At 39.0% G+C, this 19017-nt stretch overlaps 1 protein-coding gene across 11 annotated transcripts in view; it reads right to left on the reverse strand.

Annotated features, from left to right (window-relative positions):
* Positions 1-548: 548 nt before the first annotated feature.
* tcf4 (transcription factor 4) overlaps positions 549-19017 on the reverse strand; it is a 238751-nt gene continuing 220282 nt past the window's right edge. For 6 of the 11 annotated variants that reach the window (XM_071466341.1, XM_071466345.1, XM_071466338.1 and 3 more), the window contains 4 exons: positions 16110-16275; positions 13575-13804; positions 12275-12425; positions 549-9745 (listed from right to left, as the gene is read on the reverse strand). In XM_071466341.1, the coding sequence (XP_071322442.1) occupies positions 9697-9745; positions 12275-12425; positions 13575-13804; positions 16110-16275 (596 nt within the window). In that variant the 3' untranslated portion in view covers positions 549-9696. Of the gene's footprint in view, positions 9746-12239; positions 12426-13574; positions 13805-16109; positions 16276-19017 lie in introns of all 11 variants that reach the window. The other 5 variants (XM_071466348.1, XM_071466337.1, XM_071466347.1 and 2 more) reach the window with 3 other exon arrangements.

Raw genomic sequence — 19017 nt, forward strand, 5'->3', positions numbered from 1 at the left:
ATATTAAAGGTACCCTGCACAGTGTTTGACCACTAGTAGTATTATAGATCAGTGTTTATCTGAGTGAGATATGTTATTCCACCTGTCAATGATACACCAAGAAAGAAAAGAACTACTGTATTACTACACACAAGCACAACTAGTCCACAGATCAGCTGTTTGACTCAGATGGAGAGAAGTCTAGGTGCACTTGTGTGGCAGTTTAACAGTTGAAAAAATTGTAGCTCAAAAGGAATGGACTGTTTGATGGCAACATAAAGTGGTGAAAATATCCAAAATAAAGCGTACACTTTAACTGATATTGGCTTTTTTCTGTCAGTGTAAAACATATTTTTGTGAATGACTATGCTGGACCTCCTGGCTGCTTCTTTAAACTGGGAGTGGGCTGATCCAAATCTACTGCAGGTAATATAGATAACTACCTCGCACAACTCCAGGTCAAATAACCTGAACTATCACCTGAAGTTCTCAGAGCCTCGCGTGGTGCCTTCACTGGTCGTTTCCCCTCCATGCCATGAAGAGTTAAAAGAAAGAGGCGTTCACAGCGCTGCATTATAAAAATGGCACATTTATTGCTACAGAACGGTCATGAACATGAACGTCATTGAATCACTACAAGATGAGAACCAACAGGCAAAGAACGGCCAACTGTTGGGCTGGTACGAGGAAGAATAAAACCCTCAGCACAGAAAGCAAAAAGGACCTGTTTCCCAGCATCTCAACTGATCTGGAATAAAAGCAAAGAGTAATAATAACAACATCAACAATAACAGCAACCATAAGGACAATAATAATTATAGGACATAAAAAACAAAGTAAAGGAATACAATATAATTAATAAAATGGAAATGTAGAAAATAACACTTGCACTGAAAAATACATAGAAATAAAGATTTGAGGCACTCAGCCATACACTGGAAAAAAAATGTACTCCTGTGGTTTAAAAAAAATGTTTTTCTGATATTTATATTGTGATCTGTTGCCGGCTGGGATGGGACATCCTCTAACTGTGACCCATCACACAGGAAACCACACAGGCTTGTCTTCCACAACACATGCTTCAGATAAAACATATTTGAATATAGTAAATACAAATTATCAAATTCTTTTTATCTGTCACTTTTGAATATTTCCAAAAATTTTACAAAGTCGAATATTTCATTGTAGTTTTCATACAATAATCTGACTTTTAGTTTTTTCTTCACTTACTCTTGTCAGTATCATTGGTATAGAAAGACTGCCTCTGGAAAAAAAAAACAAAAAAAACCCAAAAAACAAACAAAAAAAAGTATTCATAAATGATTGAGTTAGTTTAAAGTTTGCTTCTATAATAGGGTGCACTAAGTCTACCCTAAAACAGCACTAGACAAAGGAAGCTCAAACAGAAAGCCCAGGCACTGACAGAAGGGTAATGGAGGGTGGTTTTTTTTCTTTTCCGTCTCTTCACTGACTTGCATCACAAGGAACAAGAAGAAAGAAAAAGGCCACAGTTATTGTGTTTTCACCTTCACATGATGAGTATAATACTGAAAAATGAAGCATGTCTTTGAAAATGACAAATGACAGGGAGATGAGTCAAGTAGTGCTTGCTCATATTGTTGCTGGAAAATGCTTAAGTCATATCCTAGATCAGAACCTCTGAATCACCGCCCACACCTCTGGTGTGTGTAGTGATCTGGTCCTCTCATTGATGGCTCCTTTAGCCAGTTGGAGATAGAATTGACAAATCAGAGCTTAATAGGCTGGATTAATAATGCAGACATGGCATCTGGAGGCGATAAGTGAGGATGAGTTGGACGCAGCCGTACAGGTTGTTATAGGTCAGCTTACAAAAGTTACGCCCCTTGAATCGACACATTTCTTGGATCATTGTAAAATGAGACCAGTAAAAACAAGCCCACAAGTTGTCTGTGAAAGCTGCTTATTAAAACTCATATTTATGCATTCATGTTATTGTCTGAAGACCTCAAGCTGCTGCAGTAGTTATGACTGGAGCACAGAGGGGGGTCAGGTGATGTAGTACACAGGGCCATGTTAGGAGGTTGGGGTGGACAAAACACAGATTCTTAACACAGGAGTCTGCTGTGTGTTTCCTGTTTGAAACCAGCGTCATAGTCATTATTATTTCTTTTAACTATGTATCACTTTCCACAACCTTATTTGCATGTTTTTATAGTTACCCTGATGATGAAGGTCTGGTATGCTTGCCATCATAGGGACACAATTTTAGGAGATGCTCCTATGGGTTGTATGAAAGGTTAGGAATAAAACAACCTGTGTGGTTGTTCAGACTGGATGACTTCTGTGAAAAACAGAAACTGTTCAAACCAAGTGTCCATAGTGAGAATGCTGGGAGGACGTGGACATATCAGTTGAATGTAATAGATGAACACAATTAATTCAAGGAATAGTACATTATCTAGTAATTCCAGGGCACAAATTATTAATTTCAGGGAACTAGTTAAGCAGTTTAAACAGCACAAAGGATTAGGCTGAAACATAAATTTAGATTAAATCAAGGCCAAATTAAGCCTTATTCTTCTTGCTGGAGAAACCAAACTACTCTGGGCCAAGTAATTAATTAAAATCTTTAAAAATCTATTGCACAGTAACTATCCATCCTCCTCTTAAACAATCAGTTTACCCAACAAAAATGTCTTACATAGATGTAGTGGTATCTAGCCATGCACATAGTTTGGATATTATTTGCTTTGGAGGTTTCTACCACCACCAAATACAGTAGATGATCTGGTTTGTCTTCCTGAAAATCAGCTTCAACTGGGAAACTGTCTGATTTACACGTTGCATCTTGTTTATTGAACATGTGTTAAAATAAACATGTAAAAACTGAGACACTGTAGCTTTAGCAGTTGAACAGTTGTAGCAATGATTGCATGCTGCAAGTTCTGCCCTCATAGTGCGGTTACCAGGTTTGAGCGCTTTCCTAACTCTACTGTCAATGAAACACAGCTGACTACAGAATGGATTGGTGTAACTTGCTAATTAGTAAAATAATCTACACAGTTTTGGAATGCTTGGAACATGTATTATTTTTATGGAAAGCTAATATTTTCCGCTTGCTTTCAGTCTTTGTGCTAAGTTACGCTAAACACATCCTGGACTGGTCTCTGCACTGGAGATAAAACTGATACTCATTTTCTGATCTGACTCTGGGTAAGAATGTATGGCAGTTGAAAAACCAATAAAACAATAATCCAGAATTTACTGAAACGTAAAATGTTTAAAACTGATTAAGTTTACTGCTGCTAGTGTTGACCATGTCTTTACAGAACACTGAGAGCACATTATTTCATACATTTGAACTTCAAATACTGCTTTGTAAAACAGACTTGGTTAGAACCCTAAAAGATGGATTGTCTCAAAAATGATAAAATGTATGTTTCAGGCTCTTCCCCAATTTTATACCACCTGTCAACTTTATAAATTATTCACTCAACTTAGCTCAATTTATATGCCTTTGTCAGCACAACCTAATACAAATTGAAATACTAGTGTGCTTCAGTAAGCATAGGCCTAAAAACAACAGTAAATTGTATGATGTATGAATATGAAACTAGAAAAATATTAATGTCATAAGATAAATCCTAATAAAGAAAAGACTAAAATCATGGCAGGGGTTTTAAAGTATTCCTTCCTCTGGCAGTGGACATTTGTATTAAGCTTTTTGATATAAAGGTCAAAGACATTGTGACAAGACACATGTTTTCAAATTCTTGTGTGTGGAAAAATATAAATGAAACTTAGTGTTATATAAATTCACCAAATTTCAGATTTGTTGTGCTACTGATGTTGGGTAGTGCTAATCTCTGTGTGTGTACGCAGATGTATTTGTTCATTTAAATGGGGCTAGCAATCATGAGAATAAGGAGAAATGCTTCCTGTTTGAAACATTGCTCGGAAAACAAAGGACAGGAGTGGTCATTTTGAATTCAACTCATTATTGCAGTAAAACTGGTACAGAGTAACAGATTACAAAGCTCATGGCACAGTCACTGAAAAAGAGAAATGAGGTGTGTATGTACAACAAGGAGGGAAAAGAAAAGTTAACATTATGGCTAATAGAAACATCAGGGGTAACATAAAAATGAAGATACTGTAATTCGGGAGATGACTTGATTATACAACAAAGAGAAAATATGAAATGAAGCATCGTAAAAATAACATTACTTAAAAAATACATTTAGCACTTACACTGACAGATTCAATCTTAGTGTTTAACCTAGGTCCAATTCAAAGCAGCTTTTCCTTTTGACAAAAAGCTAAATTTTAATGGCAAACACTAAAAAGAAATGACTGAAACTGCCTTGCACATGATCTGATATCTTTTTGGGGAAATAGCTGATAAGATTGTTTGCTGACGACCTGCTTTTTTATATTAGCAACGCTCCAATCCTTTACAAAATTTCCATATATTAATCTTGAATCAGGTACTGAGGGTCTTTCATTTAATCAACATTTACAAGCCATTTTGACAGAAATAAATGCACAGGAGTCAGAGCCAGCCTGCAGCCACTGGGGGGTGACAAAGTGAATTGAACATGTGAGTGATCTTTGGGTACCTCGGTTCAGCTGTTCTCGTAATTTAAGCAATTAAACATTAGGTTGTGTATTTTAGAGTTCTTGTATGCTGTGTTTTGATCAATATTTAATTTGAATGTTACATAAGAAAAACAGTTATTTCTTTTAGGTTTAAAAGTTGTTTTTGTTTTCTGTAAATGATTTTATTAACTCAAAAAAATCCTTCACACAGCCCCAAAGATGGCTCGTGCCGGCTCTGACGGGATTGATTCTTGGTGCAAGCAAAGAAAATAATTTGACTTACACCTCAAATGGTTGGCAACCAAAACCACATACAGTACTGAGCACCACTGACCGAAACTAAAAGTTGGCACCTGGTTACTGTAACCGGACGAATACAACCTCACTAAAACTCAAAACAAGTTCATCATCATCGCCTCTCACTGGCAAGCCCTCACCCCACAGAAACCCCACAGAAAATGTTTTATGACTATTTACACATTTCTCTGCAAAAAATACAATTAAAAATGGTAATGTCATGAGGCATGGAGAATTAAACAAATATCATATATCTTTTATGATTTATGATTCCTCCCTTAAACCCTCAAAAATGTTCCCCGCAGATATAAACAAATGTAAAAAATAAAAAAAATAAAAAAAAAAAAAAATGAAGAAAAAAAAAGATTTTGGAACTTTTGACCTCACTACATTTTCAATGTGACACATTTTTTCAACACACACTGAATTTTACTTTTTTCATCTTTTAACAAAAAAAACCGATACAACATATTTCTAAAACACAAAATAACAACAGTCTACATGTAAAAATATAACTTTTACATACACAATTTCAAAATAATGGTAAAGTTTGCCATTTTGTTGCATACAATTTACAAACGTCTGTGTGTTGTTGCCTTGGATAGATAGCAGTAAATGGAGCTGATGGTACTCCAGTCCCATTTTGTCCTGCGCAGGGTGCCGTATTAGTCAGAGGGTGTTGTCATGGCAACAACAGAGAACACAACAAAGTCAGTTGAAAATTTATAACACTGAGGGGCCTCGCCAACTTCTGCCAGTTCAGTCTTTGAGAAAATAATTCCTCCCCAAGCAAACACTGCTTTGCAACAGAAAATAAAAAAATAACAGAAAACGGCACCCTCCTTATATATCGTATATATTTTTTGTACATTTATATATAGATTGATTTATTCAAATAGATTCTTTTCCAGTTTCCGTGCCTTCCTTTTGATTGGGTAGGATTTTAACCACGTCAAAATGACCACCGACAGAGAACAATGCTGTCGGACAGAGAATTGTATTGTTTTTTTTGTTTTTGTTTTTGTTTTGTTTTTTACATTTTTTGTAATAGACATGTAAACCAGAACAGACAAAGAAAAAGTAATAAGAGAAAAGATTCTTCTTAAAAAACGGAGCGAGAGAGAGAAAAGAAAGAAAATCTGTTTTACAACATACAACCACACACTTTGTACTGAAGACTACATTGGCTTATGTTCAAGCCGATCAAATATTGATAAAAAGCTGATAAGCTATAATACAAGAAGAGACGCGTTGTTCATTATGGAAACAGGGATGGGGCTTGGAACAGGAAAGTGAGGTTGAGGGGGCTATGGAGGACTTGGGGGGGGGGGGGGACTGGGACGGGGGCTTGTCTTGCTAAATCAAGCGTCTGTCCCATTGGCTTAAAGCCAGAACACGCTGTCTACTTACATATAAGCGTACAGTACATTAAATACAGTTTTGTTTTTTATCCAAAAAATACTTTTTTTTCCTTTTTAACTTTTTTTAAATTCCCAGGTCTGGTAAAAAACCTGACTGCATAGAACCTAACGACTAAGAACAGGTTTCCCTAAGCTTGCATCCTATTAAAAGACCAGGTAAATGTCCTCCTCTGGTAACTCGAATGATATGAACTCTAAAAAGGCACATTGGTAGAAGTGTGAATGTTCAAATTGCATCTGTGGGACCGCTTATGTGGGACAAGAGGCCGGGGAGAGGGGCTAGGACTCTCGTTCAGGGCTAATAAGGCTAGGGTCAGCAGAGAAGACAGTATCAGGACTGGGGATTAAACATAGGCCTGGACTGAGAAGGGTTTAATTTGGGGTGAGGGTGAAAGGGGACTTTCAGACTGACACTAGAAAACAATGGATGTTGTTGCAGATATTCCAACTAACTATAATGTCTTCTTCCTGACCTATCTGGAGCTGATTAAGTTATTCCTGGTTTCACCTGCTTGCAGTCATGACTTTTGTCACTCACTGTGTTCTGGTCCTGACCTTCCCAAACCTATAGCACTCAGGAATCATGGAGATCATAGAACTTCTACCCAAGAAACCTGGTTAAATCCATGTATGAGAGGCACCACTTTGAAATTCTGAGGGGATATTATTGGTTAATTGGATTGGACCTCTCTTATATGTAGACTGATTGGTGGAGGACAACTGGTTTAAACTGACTCAAAAAGGCATATTTGTAAGGAACGTTCTGAATTGTCATGCATCTTGAGCAAACCAAGATGAGCAAAAAGGCTGGGCCCAACAGCAGCCCACTTCAGGCATGTCTGGTTGTTGAGCTCATACCCGACTCAGGATGATTGACTCAGTGGAATACTCTGGTTTAATTCTTGGGACCAACACTGGCCCAAGATAGCTGAGGGCTTCTAACTGTAGTTGATGTTGTCCAAGCTAGCCAAAATCTGAAACTTTGCCTAATCTGGCTGTACACATGAGTCAGAGTCTGCTGACATACTGGAACACCAATTGTTGTTTGACTCAGCTGCAAGCCCATCTGGTCTAGGTATCTAATCCTATCTAATCATTTTACTAATTATCTAATCCTTTTGCTAACTCCTGTCCAATACTACCATGGGTTTCCTGTACCAACCCTGTCTTCTTCTCTAACAGGAATCCCATTGTAACTGCAGGATTCCTGCTCCCAGTTTCCTGCTCCAGTTCCTGTTCTCTTCACCAGTTATCACTGCAACACCATCAGGTAAAAGATAAAAAGGACTGTAATGAAACTTGAAGCAGTTAAAGACACTTCGCAAATAGCCATAGCTACAGACACCTCAACAGTGACATAGTTTGTTATTTTGCCAAACACAAAGTGTCAATCAGAAAGCCCCCCCAAGGTTGGTACTTGGGTCAGGGGAGAAGTCTGAAGTTGGGGTTAGAGGTTTAGGGTTATGATTGGACAGGCACTAAACCAGGAAATGAGGGAATCTAGTAAATCCAATACGGGAATGCTTTGACTACTGCTGCTTGGCCCCCAGAAGAAAATTATACACCCCTCACCCCAATGATTGTTCCCTTGCTTCCCCTGCAGCGTCATCACCATTTAGACCTCTGGATTCTCTGTTTGTCTTTCTCTCCCATAAGCTCTAACTCCTCAGGATGATGGCCTGCCCTCAATCCTGCTTTCCCCTTCCATGACTCCCCCACCTCCTGTAGTTCAGGCCTTCAGGACATCTGGAACACTGAATTCAAGTAGAGCGATTGTGATTCAGGGAATGTGCTAAACATGGAATAGAATTCACTTCAGTGCTCAGTCCAGCCTTCTTCCCTCTCATCTGCCCTTCCATTTATCTGCCTTTTCCTTGATCTGTCCATCCTCTCAACCATCTGCCCGGTAATCCTTCAATTTTAAGAAAAGTTTGAACACTAGCCTCAAACTGTAGCTGCTCTGCCAATGCTGTTGAATATCCAACAAAGAACTTTGATTTGGGATGTTTTCTAGAGCTTTCTTTTTGTAATTATTTTTGCATTTCCACTACAAACCTTCAACAACAATTTCAGATGAAGATGTCAAGAAAATCCTTGCCTTTCTGCCACATTTAGAAGTACACTTTTGCATTACTGCATGATTTTTGCTCCCCGTCTTTCTCCTGTAATAATATAATACCTTTAATAATTTGAACACCCCAAACCCTCTGGAGTTACCCAATGATTGACTGATCAATTGATTCATTGATTGATTCTCTTAGTACTCTCTTCCTTCCAGTAGATACACACGGGCCATTTGGGTACATCCTTCAAAGGTTTTTTGTATTTGTGTTTACACTGAAAACTTATCAGTTTATACAATTTTGCAGTTTGGAGAAAGTCAATGTGGCAAATACATAAACATAAATGTTCATATTTGTTCTACACTTACAATCTAAATGTTTAGGAGGGAATGCATTAGAAGGGAAAGAACGTGTTGCCCCTATTTCTTGTTTAGCCCTGCTTATTTCTAGGCATCTATGATAGTCAAAAAGCATTTGTGAACTCCAAACATCTCTGAAAAGCAGTTGGGTCACAACAGATTTTGCTTCCTAATCTCTTCATCAATTTATTTTATACTTGAAGATGTGTGGTTTGTAAGGGGATGTATGATTGTGCAGCCTGCTTCTGTGATACTTCCTGGAAATTTCCTGTTCTTTTTCAGTTTTGTTTGTGTTGCTTCTCCGTGTGTATCTATCTGACTGGTTTGCATCCAAGAGGAGATCAGGCACAGCTTCATCCACAGTGTGGCGTTAGATTGCCATTCAGTCAGAGATGCGCTGAAGCTGCGTTCAACAACAGCTGCGCAATGTTGCTTTAAAAAAAAAAATCTCTTAAAACACTTTGTGATATGTTTTGTTCCATTCTGAACAACCATCTCCGACCCCTAGCCTCCTCACTGCCCGCATCCAGTTGCACTTTTTTTTTAACAAGTTTTCATCATTTTTTTCCTTTTCTCATATATATATATATACTATATATATTTATATATAGAACCCTTTTGTTCTTTAAAACTGGGAATGCTGATAAAACAAGTAGTACAAGAACAATTTCTTGGATGATGTGATTCCAAAGACTTTTGTCCATTGCTGTCACTTCGTGTGAAAAGCTCCCACTAACTGCCACTTTGTAGCAGCCATGTTACAGTGGCCATTTTAATGTCTCCACAAAGTAGCATCCAGTTCACTTCAGCTGGAGATGCAAAGTGATGAAAGCGACTAATGTGACTCTGCAGTTTGTGTTCTCGACAGAAGAAGGAAACAAAGGCGAAGAAGAGGATCAGAGACGACAGATGAGAGGAGAGAAAGAGGCTGATCTGATTGGTCAGGCAGAAGCAACAACGGGTTTGATCGATTGCTGGGTTGTCATGGAAACGCCGTCAGAGGAAGTGGTCACTCATCATCTTGATGAACTCTGGCACCTTAGACCTGGAGGCACAAAGAGAACAATAAAAGAAGGGAGGAAAAGGAAATTAATACATTGCACACACAAACACGCACATGGAAAAAAATGTTTACTTTAATTCTAAAGCCTTACTGGTGTCCCCTAGTGGTTGAAGTTTTTATTACACTGGGGTTTTCTGGGGATCATGAATGTGCTCAGTATAATCCAAGGCTCCCTCTAATTGGGATATTTGGTATTTCTGTTGTACAAGTGGATGTTTTGGACTGATAGTGATGCCAGAGGAAAGCTCAAAAACCACCAAATTATTAGGATTCATCCTCTGGTGATCATGAATTTACACATTAAATATCATTATACTTCGGTCAGTAGTTCTTGATGATTTTATCTTGACCAGTCTTGACCAGACTAGTGATATAAAGATCATTTTGAAAACTCCTTGTTGGTGCATTGTTGCTAAGCAGAAACAGAATTACCAAAGTCAAAACATCAAGTGAGCTATGTTTGAAAACTTTCGGACTATCTTTGTGTCACATGCTGTATCCGTCATTTATGGATTGCTTTCCAGCAGCAGATGCATTTTGGATTTCTGACTTTGCTGAATGCACCACCGTGGAACATTTTCAAGTTCTTCCCCTATCTGGGCCTATAATGTAAGACATACAAAACAAGTTCCCTAAATGTTGACAATCATTGAAATAAGTGGGAGGCCAATGCAAAGACTGATGTATGATTTGGAAAATCATACATGGATGGATTCATGATTTCCTCTTTTAAAACACTGCACCACCCTTTAAGGAGATGCATATTCTTAGGAAATGTTCTGCTTCTTTGTAAGGTCATGACTGTGTTGTGAAACTATCTGAAATGACCTGAAACTCACAAACCTCCAGTGTACACACAGAGATAAAACAGCTTCGCTGTGAAGCTTTTCCAGATAAGAAACCATGTGCGGTTTTGTCTAAGGCCTGCTCCTAATCAAGGACCTTTTGATACCTCAAGGCTACAGAACATTAGAAAAACAAGCTCAGTTACACATTTAACTCCAGTCACATGCAAACACAAACAAAATTTGACTGTTGAGAGAAGAAGTTGTAGAGCCAAGAACACAAACAACACATTTTCAGTAAAAAGCGGAGACGAACACAGTCACACATTAAAATCACACTTACTGCCAATCTGTTGTTAGAATGTACCAAGACCAGACAGAAACTAACTCTTCTGTTTTTAGCCAGCCACAGTATCATCAGCTCTGCCAGACTTTAACTGTCAGGAACTGAACCACAAATTAATTCAACTAATGTTGTCTGTGTAAGTTTTAACCCACTTTTAGCAGATCTATTTAAAACTGATTTATTTACTAAAAGCCGTAACCCTGTATGCACTGCGTGTACATTTTTTGTAATGATTTTGTTTGTTTATTTAGCTAAATGAGGGACTCTGTTGCTGCTTAATGCCGACTTTTGCAAACATTTTTGGAGATTTCAAAATGCAGATACACACTCTTTCATGTGCTTAAAAATATCAAGGATAACAAGAAATGCAGTGTTCTGATTTACAGTTATTATCAGAGGGGAAAGCAGATGCAGATGCAGCAAAGGGCCTCAGTTCGGACTTGAACCTGGACCAAATATAAGTCTTTTAGACCTGCACACTGTATGATTACTTTTATGTGTATTTTGTATTTTTGTATTTTGTCTCAGCACACACAGCTTGTAGACTATAACTAGTTTTGTTTTACTTGACATTTCATTATTCACAACATGGGATGTGGGAGAGATTGCTTCCAGTATAGATTCAATAAAGGATGCTGCATTTTATTCATTGGCACAGTCCCGTATTAAATGGGACTGGTGGCAGCCCTTGTGAGAAACCTAAAGTTACCCTACAAGCAGACAGGTAGTTCTTGTGCATACTATGAAATATAACCCTGCCAGCGCCACTCATATAGCTGGAACTTTACCAGTAAAAGTCTCTCTTTGTTTACTCTTTTATTTTGAAAGTTGGACACCAAACCGGAAGTATTGTTTTCCTAACCAGTATTTTCCTGGCCGGCTTAATGTACCTGTCCCTAATACAACTGATCAATTTATATTTTGGTTTTGTGGTTATAACAGAACAGGATTTCAAATTGTATAATTGTAGCTATATTGTGTTATTCTATTCTGCAGAAAGCAAATGGTTAAAATGAACACAGACAACACATCAATGGATCTCAGAAAACTGATGGACAATTAATTACCCATCGATCACTTTAGGTAGCTTATGACACTGAAAACAGGAATTCCCTTTTTCCAATTGATTCACTGAAACTGAAATGTAACAATATAAAATATTACATACAGTATATACACTAATAATTTCATGGGAGGCTTGTTTTGTTTGCCTGTGATTTCCAATCTCATGGCAAGTGACAGTTTATGGAATTATTAAAGTTTCTGAACTGGTTTCTGAATCAGGATTCTTTGGTTTGAGTTAAAGGTACAACAGCAGATTAGTTTATAAGTGAAATCTTCTGACCATTCAGGGGGGGAGGAGATGTTGCTGCGCTTTACATTTGTCCCAGGGGGTTTGACCCATCGCCCATGGCGGCGGCGGCAACATGGTGCGCGGCGGCCAGTGACAGGGGAGTCCCATCCGACGACACAGTCACCTTCTCCTCCTCGCGGCGCTTCAGACAGGCCGCCTTGGGGTTCAGGTTTCGCTCTGGGGGGAGACAGAGAAAGAGACTTATTATTATCTTTTTTTTTCTTTCTTTTCAGAGATGTTTCCTCCTGGATCTGACTCAGCAGAGAGACCGAAGCCAAAAAGCCAAAAACTCAACACAATCAACAGGTGCCACTGCTGCCCTCTCCTGGGGCTGCTGGAGCTCTACATCAGCTGGAAGTCTTCACCTTCATCTTAACCTCTTTGCCTTAGTAACTTCAAAGTTTGAATAAAGAAACATTTTTTACACTTTTTCATTACTGCTCTGGCTCTTCATTAAAGCTATGTGATGTGTCTCCATAAAGTGAAAGCTTTTTAGACATGTTTCTTGTTCTTTGTAACTTTCAAAACCTCAAAACAGAATTTAAAACAAAGTTCTGTTTCAATAAAGCTCAGAAAGCTTCAGAATGAGTTTGGAAAGACGCAGACATTGGTGGTTCAGACAGAATTTAAGAAAAGACAAGAAAGAAAACTGTAGCTTTTAGCAATTTAATTGCATTTGTTGGGGTCTATTTTCAGTAGCAGATTAATACTTATTTGGTGGTCTGGTGAGAATTTTTGGCAGGAGGTTGGTGAATTTAGGAATGAGTGAAAATAAACTGTGTTCATGGTAATGAAGGAACATGTCTCCCGGTGCAACAGTGTCACTTCCATGATGTGTTTGAATAGTTTTTGGGCAACAGCAGAAAAAAAAAACATAGGTGAGAAATTTCACATTTTTACCACATTTATTCCCAAGTAAATTATCATGTCACATTATTAATAAGACTAATGAGACTAATTCGGACTTTTTATTGGCCATTTCCTTCAGAACAAACCAGGGTCACGACTAGAAGACAACAGATCTGGGATGATTTTGTCGGGCACAAAAAACTGGATAAAATGAACTCAAATTAACATAAAATCACAACTGTGCAACTTCATCAACTATCCAGTTCATGATTTTATATAACGTAGGAAAGTAAAATAAGTAAGCAATAACAATAATAATAATTTATTGCTCATGTGGTCATAATAATCGTTTCGTCACTATTTGTGACAAAAACAAGCAAATAAATGAGAATAAAATCACATAAATCTGGAGCAGTATCTCTGGTTTATATAGTTTTTATTCAGTGTAAAAGTCATGTGTCTTTGTTTGAAACTGACCTCGCACTTGTTGCTCCAGACTGAGGATGACGGCCACAGCCTGGTGCAGGATCAGTAACTTGGTCTGAGGTTTGTCGCTCTTCAGGTGCAGCTGGACCATCCTGCCCAGCTCCTTGAACGCCTCGTTGATGTCACGGACACGCAGGCGCTCCCGTGCATTGTTGGCCATCCTCCGTTCCCTCTCTCTCTCCATCTTCTGCTCCGGAGACAGGTCCTCATCGTCGTTGTTGCTACGGTGACCAATGATGAAGACAAGGAGGAGAAAGAGCAGCGAACACAGGGCATGAGGATGAGGAAGGTACTCATCCTCAGGGCATGAGGATGAGGAACCTACTCTACACAGGAGTTTATACTCCTGTGTAGAGTAGGATATTAATACAAACCTGCAGCTGTATGATTGTACAAATTGCTGATTTGTAAGAGGTGATTTATCGCATGACAAAGTAACTGGGCATAGGGCATTCTGGGTATTTAAAGGGCTAACGTGCCATGTGTCATGTCAACATGATATTTCACAGGTCACAGGCCGTCTGTCATTAAGAATATAATGGTTTCACTTTGCAAAAAGAAACTTTAAATTGTCCACTTTCTAAAGGGAGTTTGGTGACTTTCTCTGTGTATAAGAAAGGAGTGAATCACTAAAGTTGAAGCGATATAAACATTGATCTAAATTTATTATCCGGACTCTGTTTCCTTTCATGAGTGAGTTTATCCTAAATCATTAAGTTAAATGGTTGAAAACAAAAGTTCACTTTTATCAGAGTTGAGACTGTTTTCTCTGTATTCTCTTAGCAGCTAGAACGTCAGCTTTATCTTTCAGGTGGCTTGTTTTTTGATTTAATACATCACAAAAAGTGATGAACCCAACTGGGACACACTTGCACTTGTTGTTCAATGCTTTTAGCTTCAAAGGTCACAAAGCAGTCTGAACCAGGTTCATCACTTTTTAGTGTTCCCTAGAAACACATGTTGTCAAACTGGTGAAGATGTTTTCTGAATTTGTTTGTGTTTTGTTTATTTGCATGTGTTTTCCAGTGTGTTGAGCCATCTGGGCCACCGTACATGAGTAAAAATTCGTAGATATCAGCGGCTCACACAGTTGACTATAACCTTCTCAAAGTTGAGAAGAGGACGAGAGGAGGTTGCAGTGTGTTGAGCTCTCAGGGCCACCGTACTTATATTTAAAATACTCCTTCACTGATTTCCTGTCTACACTCCTATAACAATGTCTGTGCTCGCTGTAGATTAGCAGCAGGCTGCAGAGGTCAGCTGAGCTCCACACCTCCACACAAACTGTCGTCTTCAGCTCTAACTGACGCTGACTCAAGTGACATCACTTGAGGACATTCAGACTCCACACAGCTTCCTCTCGAGATCACAACATCTTTTCATCTGCTGTATGTTTCTTATCTTCATCATCAAAATCATTTATCACATCATCATCATCATCATCATCATCATCATCATCATCATCATCATCATCATGACCGCCACCATCATGTACAATCTTTGGGTTTGGGATCCGAATGTTTCTGATTTGAGTCGTCCTCCGGGTGAAAATAAAACCTTATAAACTTTTAGTTTCATGTTTATCATTGGAGGGATGAAGGCTGCTCAGCTCCACACAGGACGGGAAATCTACACTTCTGATGTTTTCCATCATTTCAAATCTAAAGCTCACGAACTGTAAGCGTTTATAAAATGTGACATCAATTCCTTTGAAACATGTCAAAAACCCTTTTTCTGCAGGCTTCCCATTTCTCGCCAGCTGCAGAAATAATCTTTTTCAGTGTTTCTGTCGGTGTTTATTTCCCAGTCCTGGATGTGAGGCAGCACTTCTTTGGGAATATTGACTGTGGGCTCTACTCTCCTGTGTGAGAAACAGTTAAACCCAGGCTCAAGACCATGGAGAGACTGACGGGACCAACCAGGAACTTCACGTCCACCAGGAACCTCACTTCATCTCTTCAACAGTCCTCCCTTTGATTTAGAAAGATCAACAGCAGCCATGTTTAAAAAGAAGAAAGGTGCCTGGTGGACACAGATATTTCATGTAGTCTCTGAATTAACTGATTTATTTAGCTGCTTCTCATCACACTTGGTCACTTCATCAAAGTCCAGAGGCTGGTTCCCAAAACACGCCCGAGCTAACGACCTTCCTTGTGTCCTTTCTCTCCACAAATGACCACTGACCTCAACTGAACACTTATTATATTATATTTCTATAATTTAATTACGTCAAAGTATCAATACCTCAATCAGAAATGCTTGATTCCACATAAAGTTCCTGTAGCTTGATTGAGAATTTATTTTATTATGATATGATATTATTGATTAGATGTTCTGTCTTCTATCTCACGAAGGTGCTGTATGGACACATGTCCATTTCTGCCCTCTGATTCTCCTGGAGAGGTTTCCTTTACGACATGTGGAACAAGGAAGGTCTCTGAGCCCAGTGTATTCTGGGAAGATGCGTCCCAGCCCAGCTTGAGGGGTTTGATGGAAGCGAACAAACTGAGAGGTTGGCGGGGTTACCTAGATCTTGACCTCTCAATAGCTTTGAGCTCCTTGGTGTCGACGTCCTCCTTCTTGGGGTCCAGGGACTTTGAGTCCTGCAGGAGGTTCTCGTCCCCCTCGTCCTCGGACTTGATCTCCGAGCTGACAGAGGAGGTGCTCTGGCCCTGAAGGCCCCCGGACAGAGCTGCAGGGGGAGAGAGAGGAGGGGAGGGGTTTAAAGGTGCAGGCAAATAAATGCAATGTATGACCACTCGTTATTGTCACTTGGGTCACGTGACGTGGTATTTTGTTACAAATACAAATGTCGTTTTTATGTAGCTTCCCTTCATCCCTTCTTGTACAAGTCGCAGCCCAGAAATCATAGATGCAGATGGAAACAGAAAAGACAATTAAAGAGAAATACATATTTAATTTTACTAAATTAATTTAATTTCATTTTTTCTAATATTTATTAACTGTTAGTCGTCCTGAGGTTTCTTCCTATTCTCTTCATTTAAGTTTTTTTTTTTCTTATTTTTAGTTTTTACTTATCCAAAGTGAGCGACTGTCCTCAGAATGATGTGCAAATTACTGATCTTTCTCGGTGGTGAAGGCACAGGTGCTCTGCTCGTGCTGTGTGTGTGTTAAATGCTCCAACCATCATGAAGCTGACAGTGATGGTCATTTGTTCAAACAACCTATTTCTAGGTTTTCCCGATGAGTAGCAGGTTGAAAACACTTCATGGAGAAGGTTGTGGTGTGTAGATGGAGCAGTAAAGAGTTTGACTGCAGATCATGTCCCACTCACTGTCACCAGTCAACGCCAGCTTCTCTCTATGATGAACCGCAGTCTTCCCTTTACCCTCACCTCAACAGCTTTAAGCAAACCTTCACCATGCGGCCGCAGAGGAAAACGATCTATTCTGACATTTACCTTTGAGGAGTTGTTAGACAGGGCCCAGAACACGGAGGCTCTGAGATAAACGGAGGCTTCACCTCCAAGAATAAACGCATAAATGACACGTGTTAAATTCATCCTCCTGGTTTGATCTAAAAAAGAACAGGTGCAGAATTAAAGAGAGAAAATGTCGCTTATTATATCGGTTAAATGACGTGTGGACATTATGCTGCTTTTATGTCATAGCCTCATTTACAACCTGTGACTATGAGCAACATGTCAGCACACTGGTGGCAAAGATGTGTCATTTACATCAGAATGAAAATCCATCAATGACACAACTGCTCCTGATTCAGCTAATTCAAAAGAAGAGAAACACTTGTGTCTGGCTTCACTTGTTCCAAATAAAAAGAAAAAAAACAAACAAAAAAACAAAACTGCAAATTCAGGCCAATGATCCTAAAACAACATGCGGATGCTCCAAAGTCTGACTGTGTAGTTTCCTGTTCTGCAGACACAGAGTCAACACAGCTGATTCTCAAGTCGACCTCCAAGATGGCGGCACGGCAGAGTGGTGGTGCAAACGTAAAGCCCCTGTCTGCCTCTCTCCTCTCCACAGTGCAGGCTTTATTTGACGTCTGTATGGATCCGTCATTGGGGCGCTGCCAACATCTCAGTCAACACAAAGCGCACACAAAGCGCACACAAAGCGCACACACACACACACACACACACACACACACACACACACACACACACACACACACACACACATCTGTCGGCCATTTTGGATCTCCGTTTGCCTGACTGGAGGCATTTTGTGTGCAGCTTTGAGTGACGGCCTGCGTTTGGTTTGTGTGTATTTGTGTGTGTGTATGTGTGTGCGCGTTCGCCTCTTTCCATACAATCGCTGTGTGTTTGTGCATAAATAGCTGCATTTAAATAGATTAAAAGTGTGAAAAGTGACTTTCTGCCTCTGAATGTCTGAGTGGAAGCAGACAGACTCAAACTGAGACCGGAAGAGATGCTTCAGTTTTCATTAATGCAGCTTTCACAACTCTGCTCAAGACACCTCTTACTCGCTTTCCTCCCTCAGGTTCTGAACTTCCTCCTCAGACCTTCCTGCCTCTCAGCGCCAGACCACAAACAACTCAGAAATTCAAGTCAGAAATATCACATTGGAAAAGTGATCAAATGAGGTAAATTCAAAGAGGTCAGAGTGCAGACTGAAGGAACTACTGTCCCAGAATGCATTGCACAAAGGAAATGGAGGAGTTGCTCATATCTGCAAACCATTAAAGGCCCTGAAACATTTTCTCATTCAGATCTAATCTAATCTTCAGTTTAATAGGCCAATTATTATTATTATCATTATTTCTAATATTACTGTTGTTGCTGTCATCGTTATCATGATAGTGACCATTATCAGTTATTTTTAATATTTATATTTCATTTTTTACTTTTTAGCACTCTGTATTTTAGTGTTACTTCTGTTCACCCCCTACTTATTGTTATGATGAACTAACTATCTGTTGAAATAAAATAAAATTCTGATCATTAACAGACTCAGACAGTGTCGTTTTCTCTCTCTTGTTCACAGGTTTGAAGTGGGCGGGGCTAAGTCGGAAAAAGGTGACAAACTTCTGTGCACCAATCAGGATTCATCGTGACAGCATGTCACTGTCATTTAAACCTATTCAAACCACATCCAGAATTTTTAATTGTTAAACTCATTGGATGATGCCTATAGGTGAGTTTTGGCTTTGTTGTGAATAGTTTATATTTTGGAGAACAAAAAAAAAATTGAAGACAAATTTTAAATATTTTTAGAGGATTTCTTTCCCTGTTTGTTGAATATCAATCACCTTCCCAATGTTACAGTTTGCTTGACATGTGTTGTTACACATACTGGATCATTTCCTGTAAATATATTAACTAAAAAAAAAAAAACAGCATACTCTGACAATTCATTGGTCCTGGATCCTGGTAATGACTTTCATCATGGTTTATTCCCCAACTCATGATTTATTTTTGGTTGCCTTGGTTTAG

The sequence above is a fragment of the Trachinotus anak genome, unplaced genomic scaffold, assembly GCF_046630095.1.
Source record: "Trachinotus anak isolate AG129_WGS33_773 ecotype Australia unplaced genomic scaffold, CSIRO_AGI_Tana_v1 ptg000028l, whole genome shotgun sequence".
NCBI classification, from domain to species: domain Eukaryota; kingdom Metazoa; phylum Chordata; class Actinopteri; order Carangiformes; family Carangidae; genus Trachinotus; species Trachinotus anak.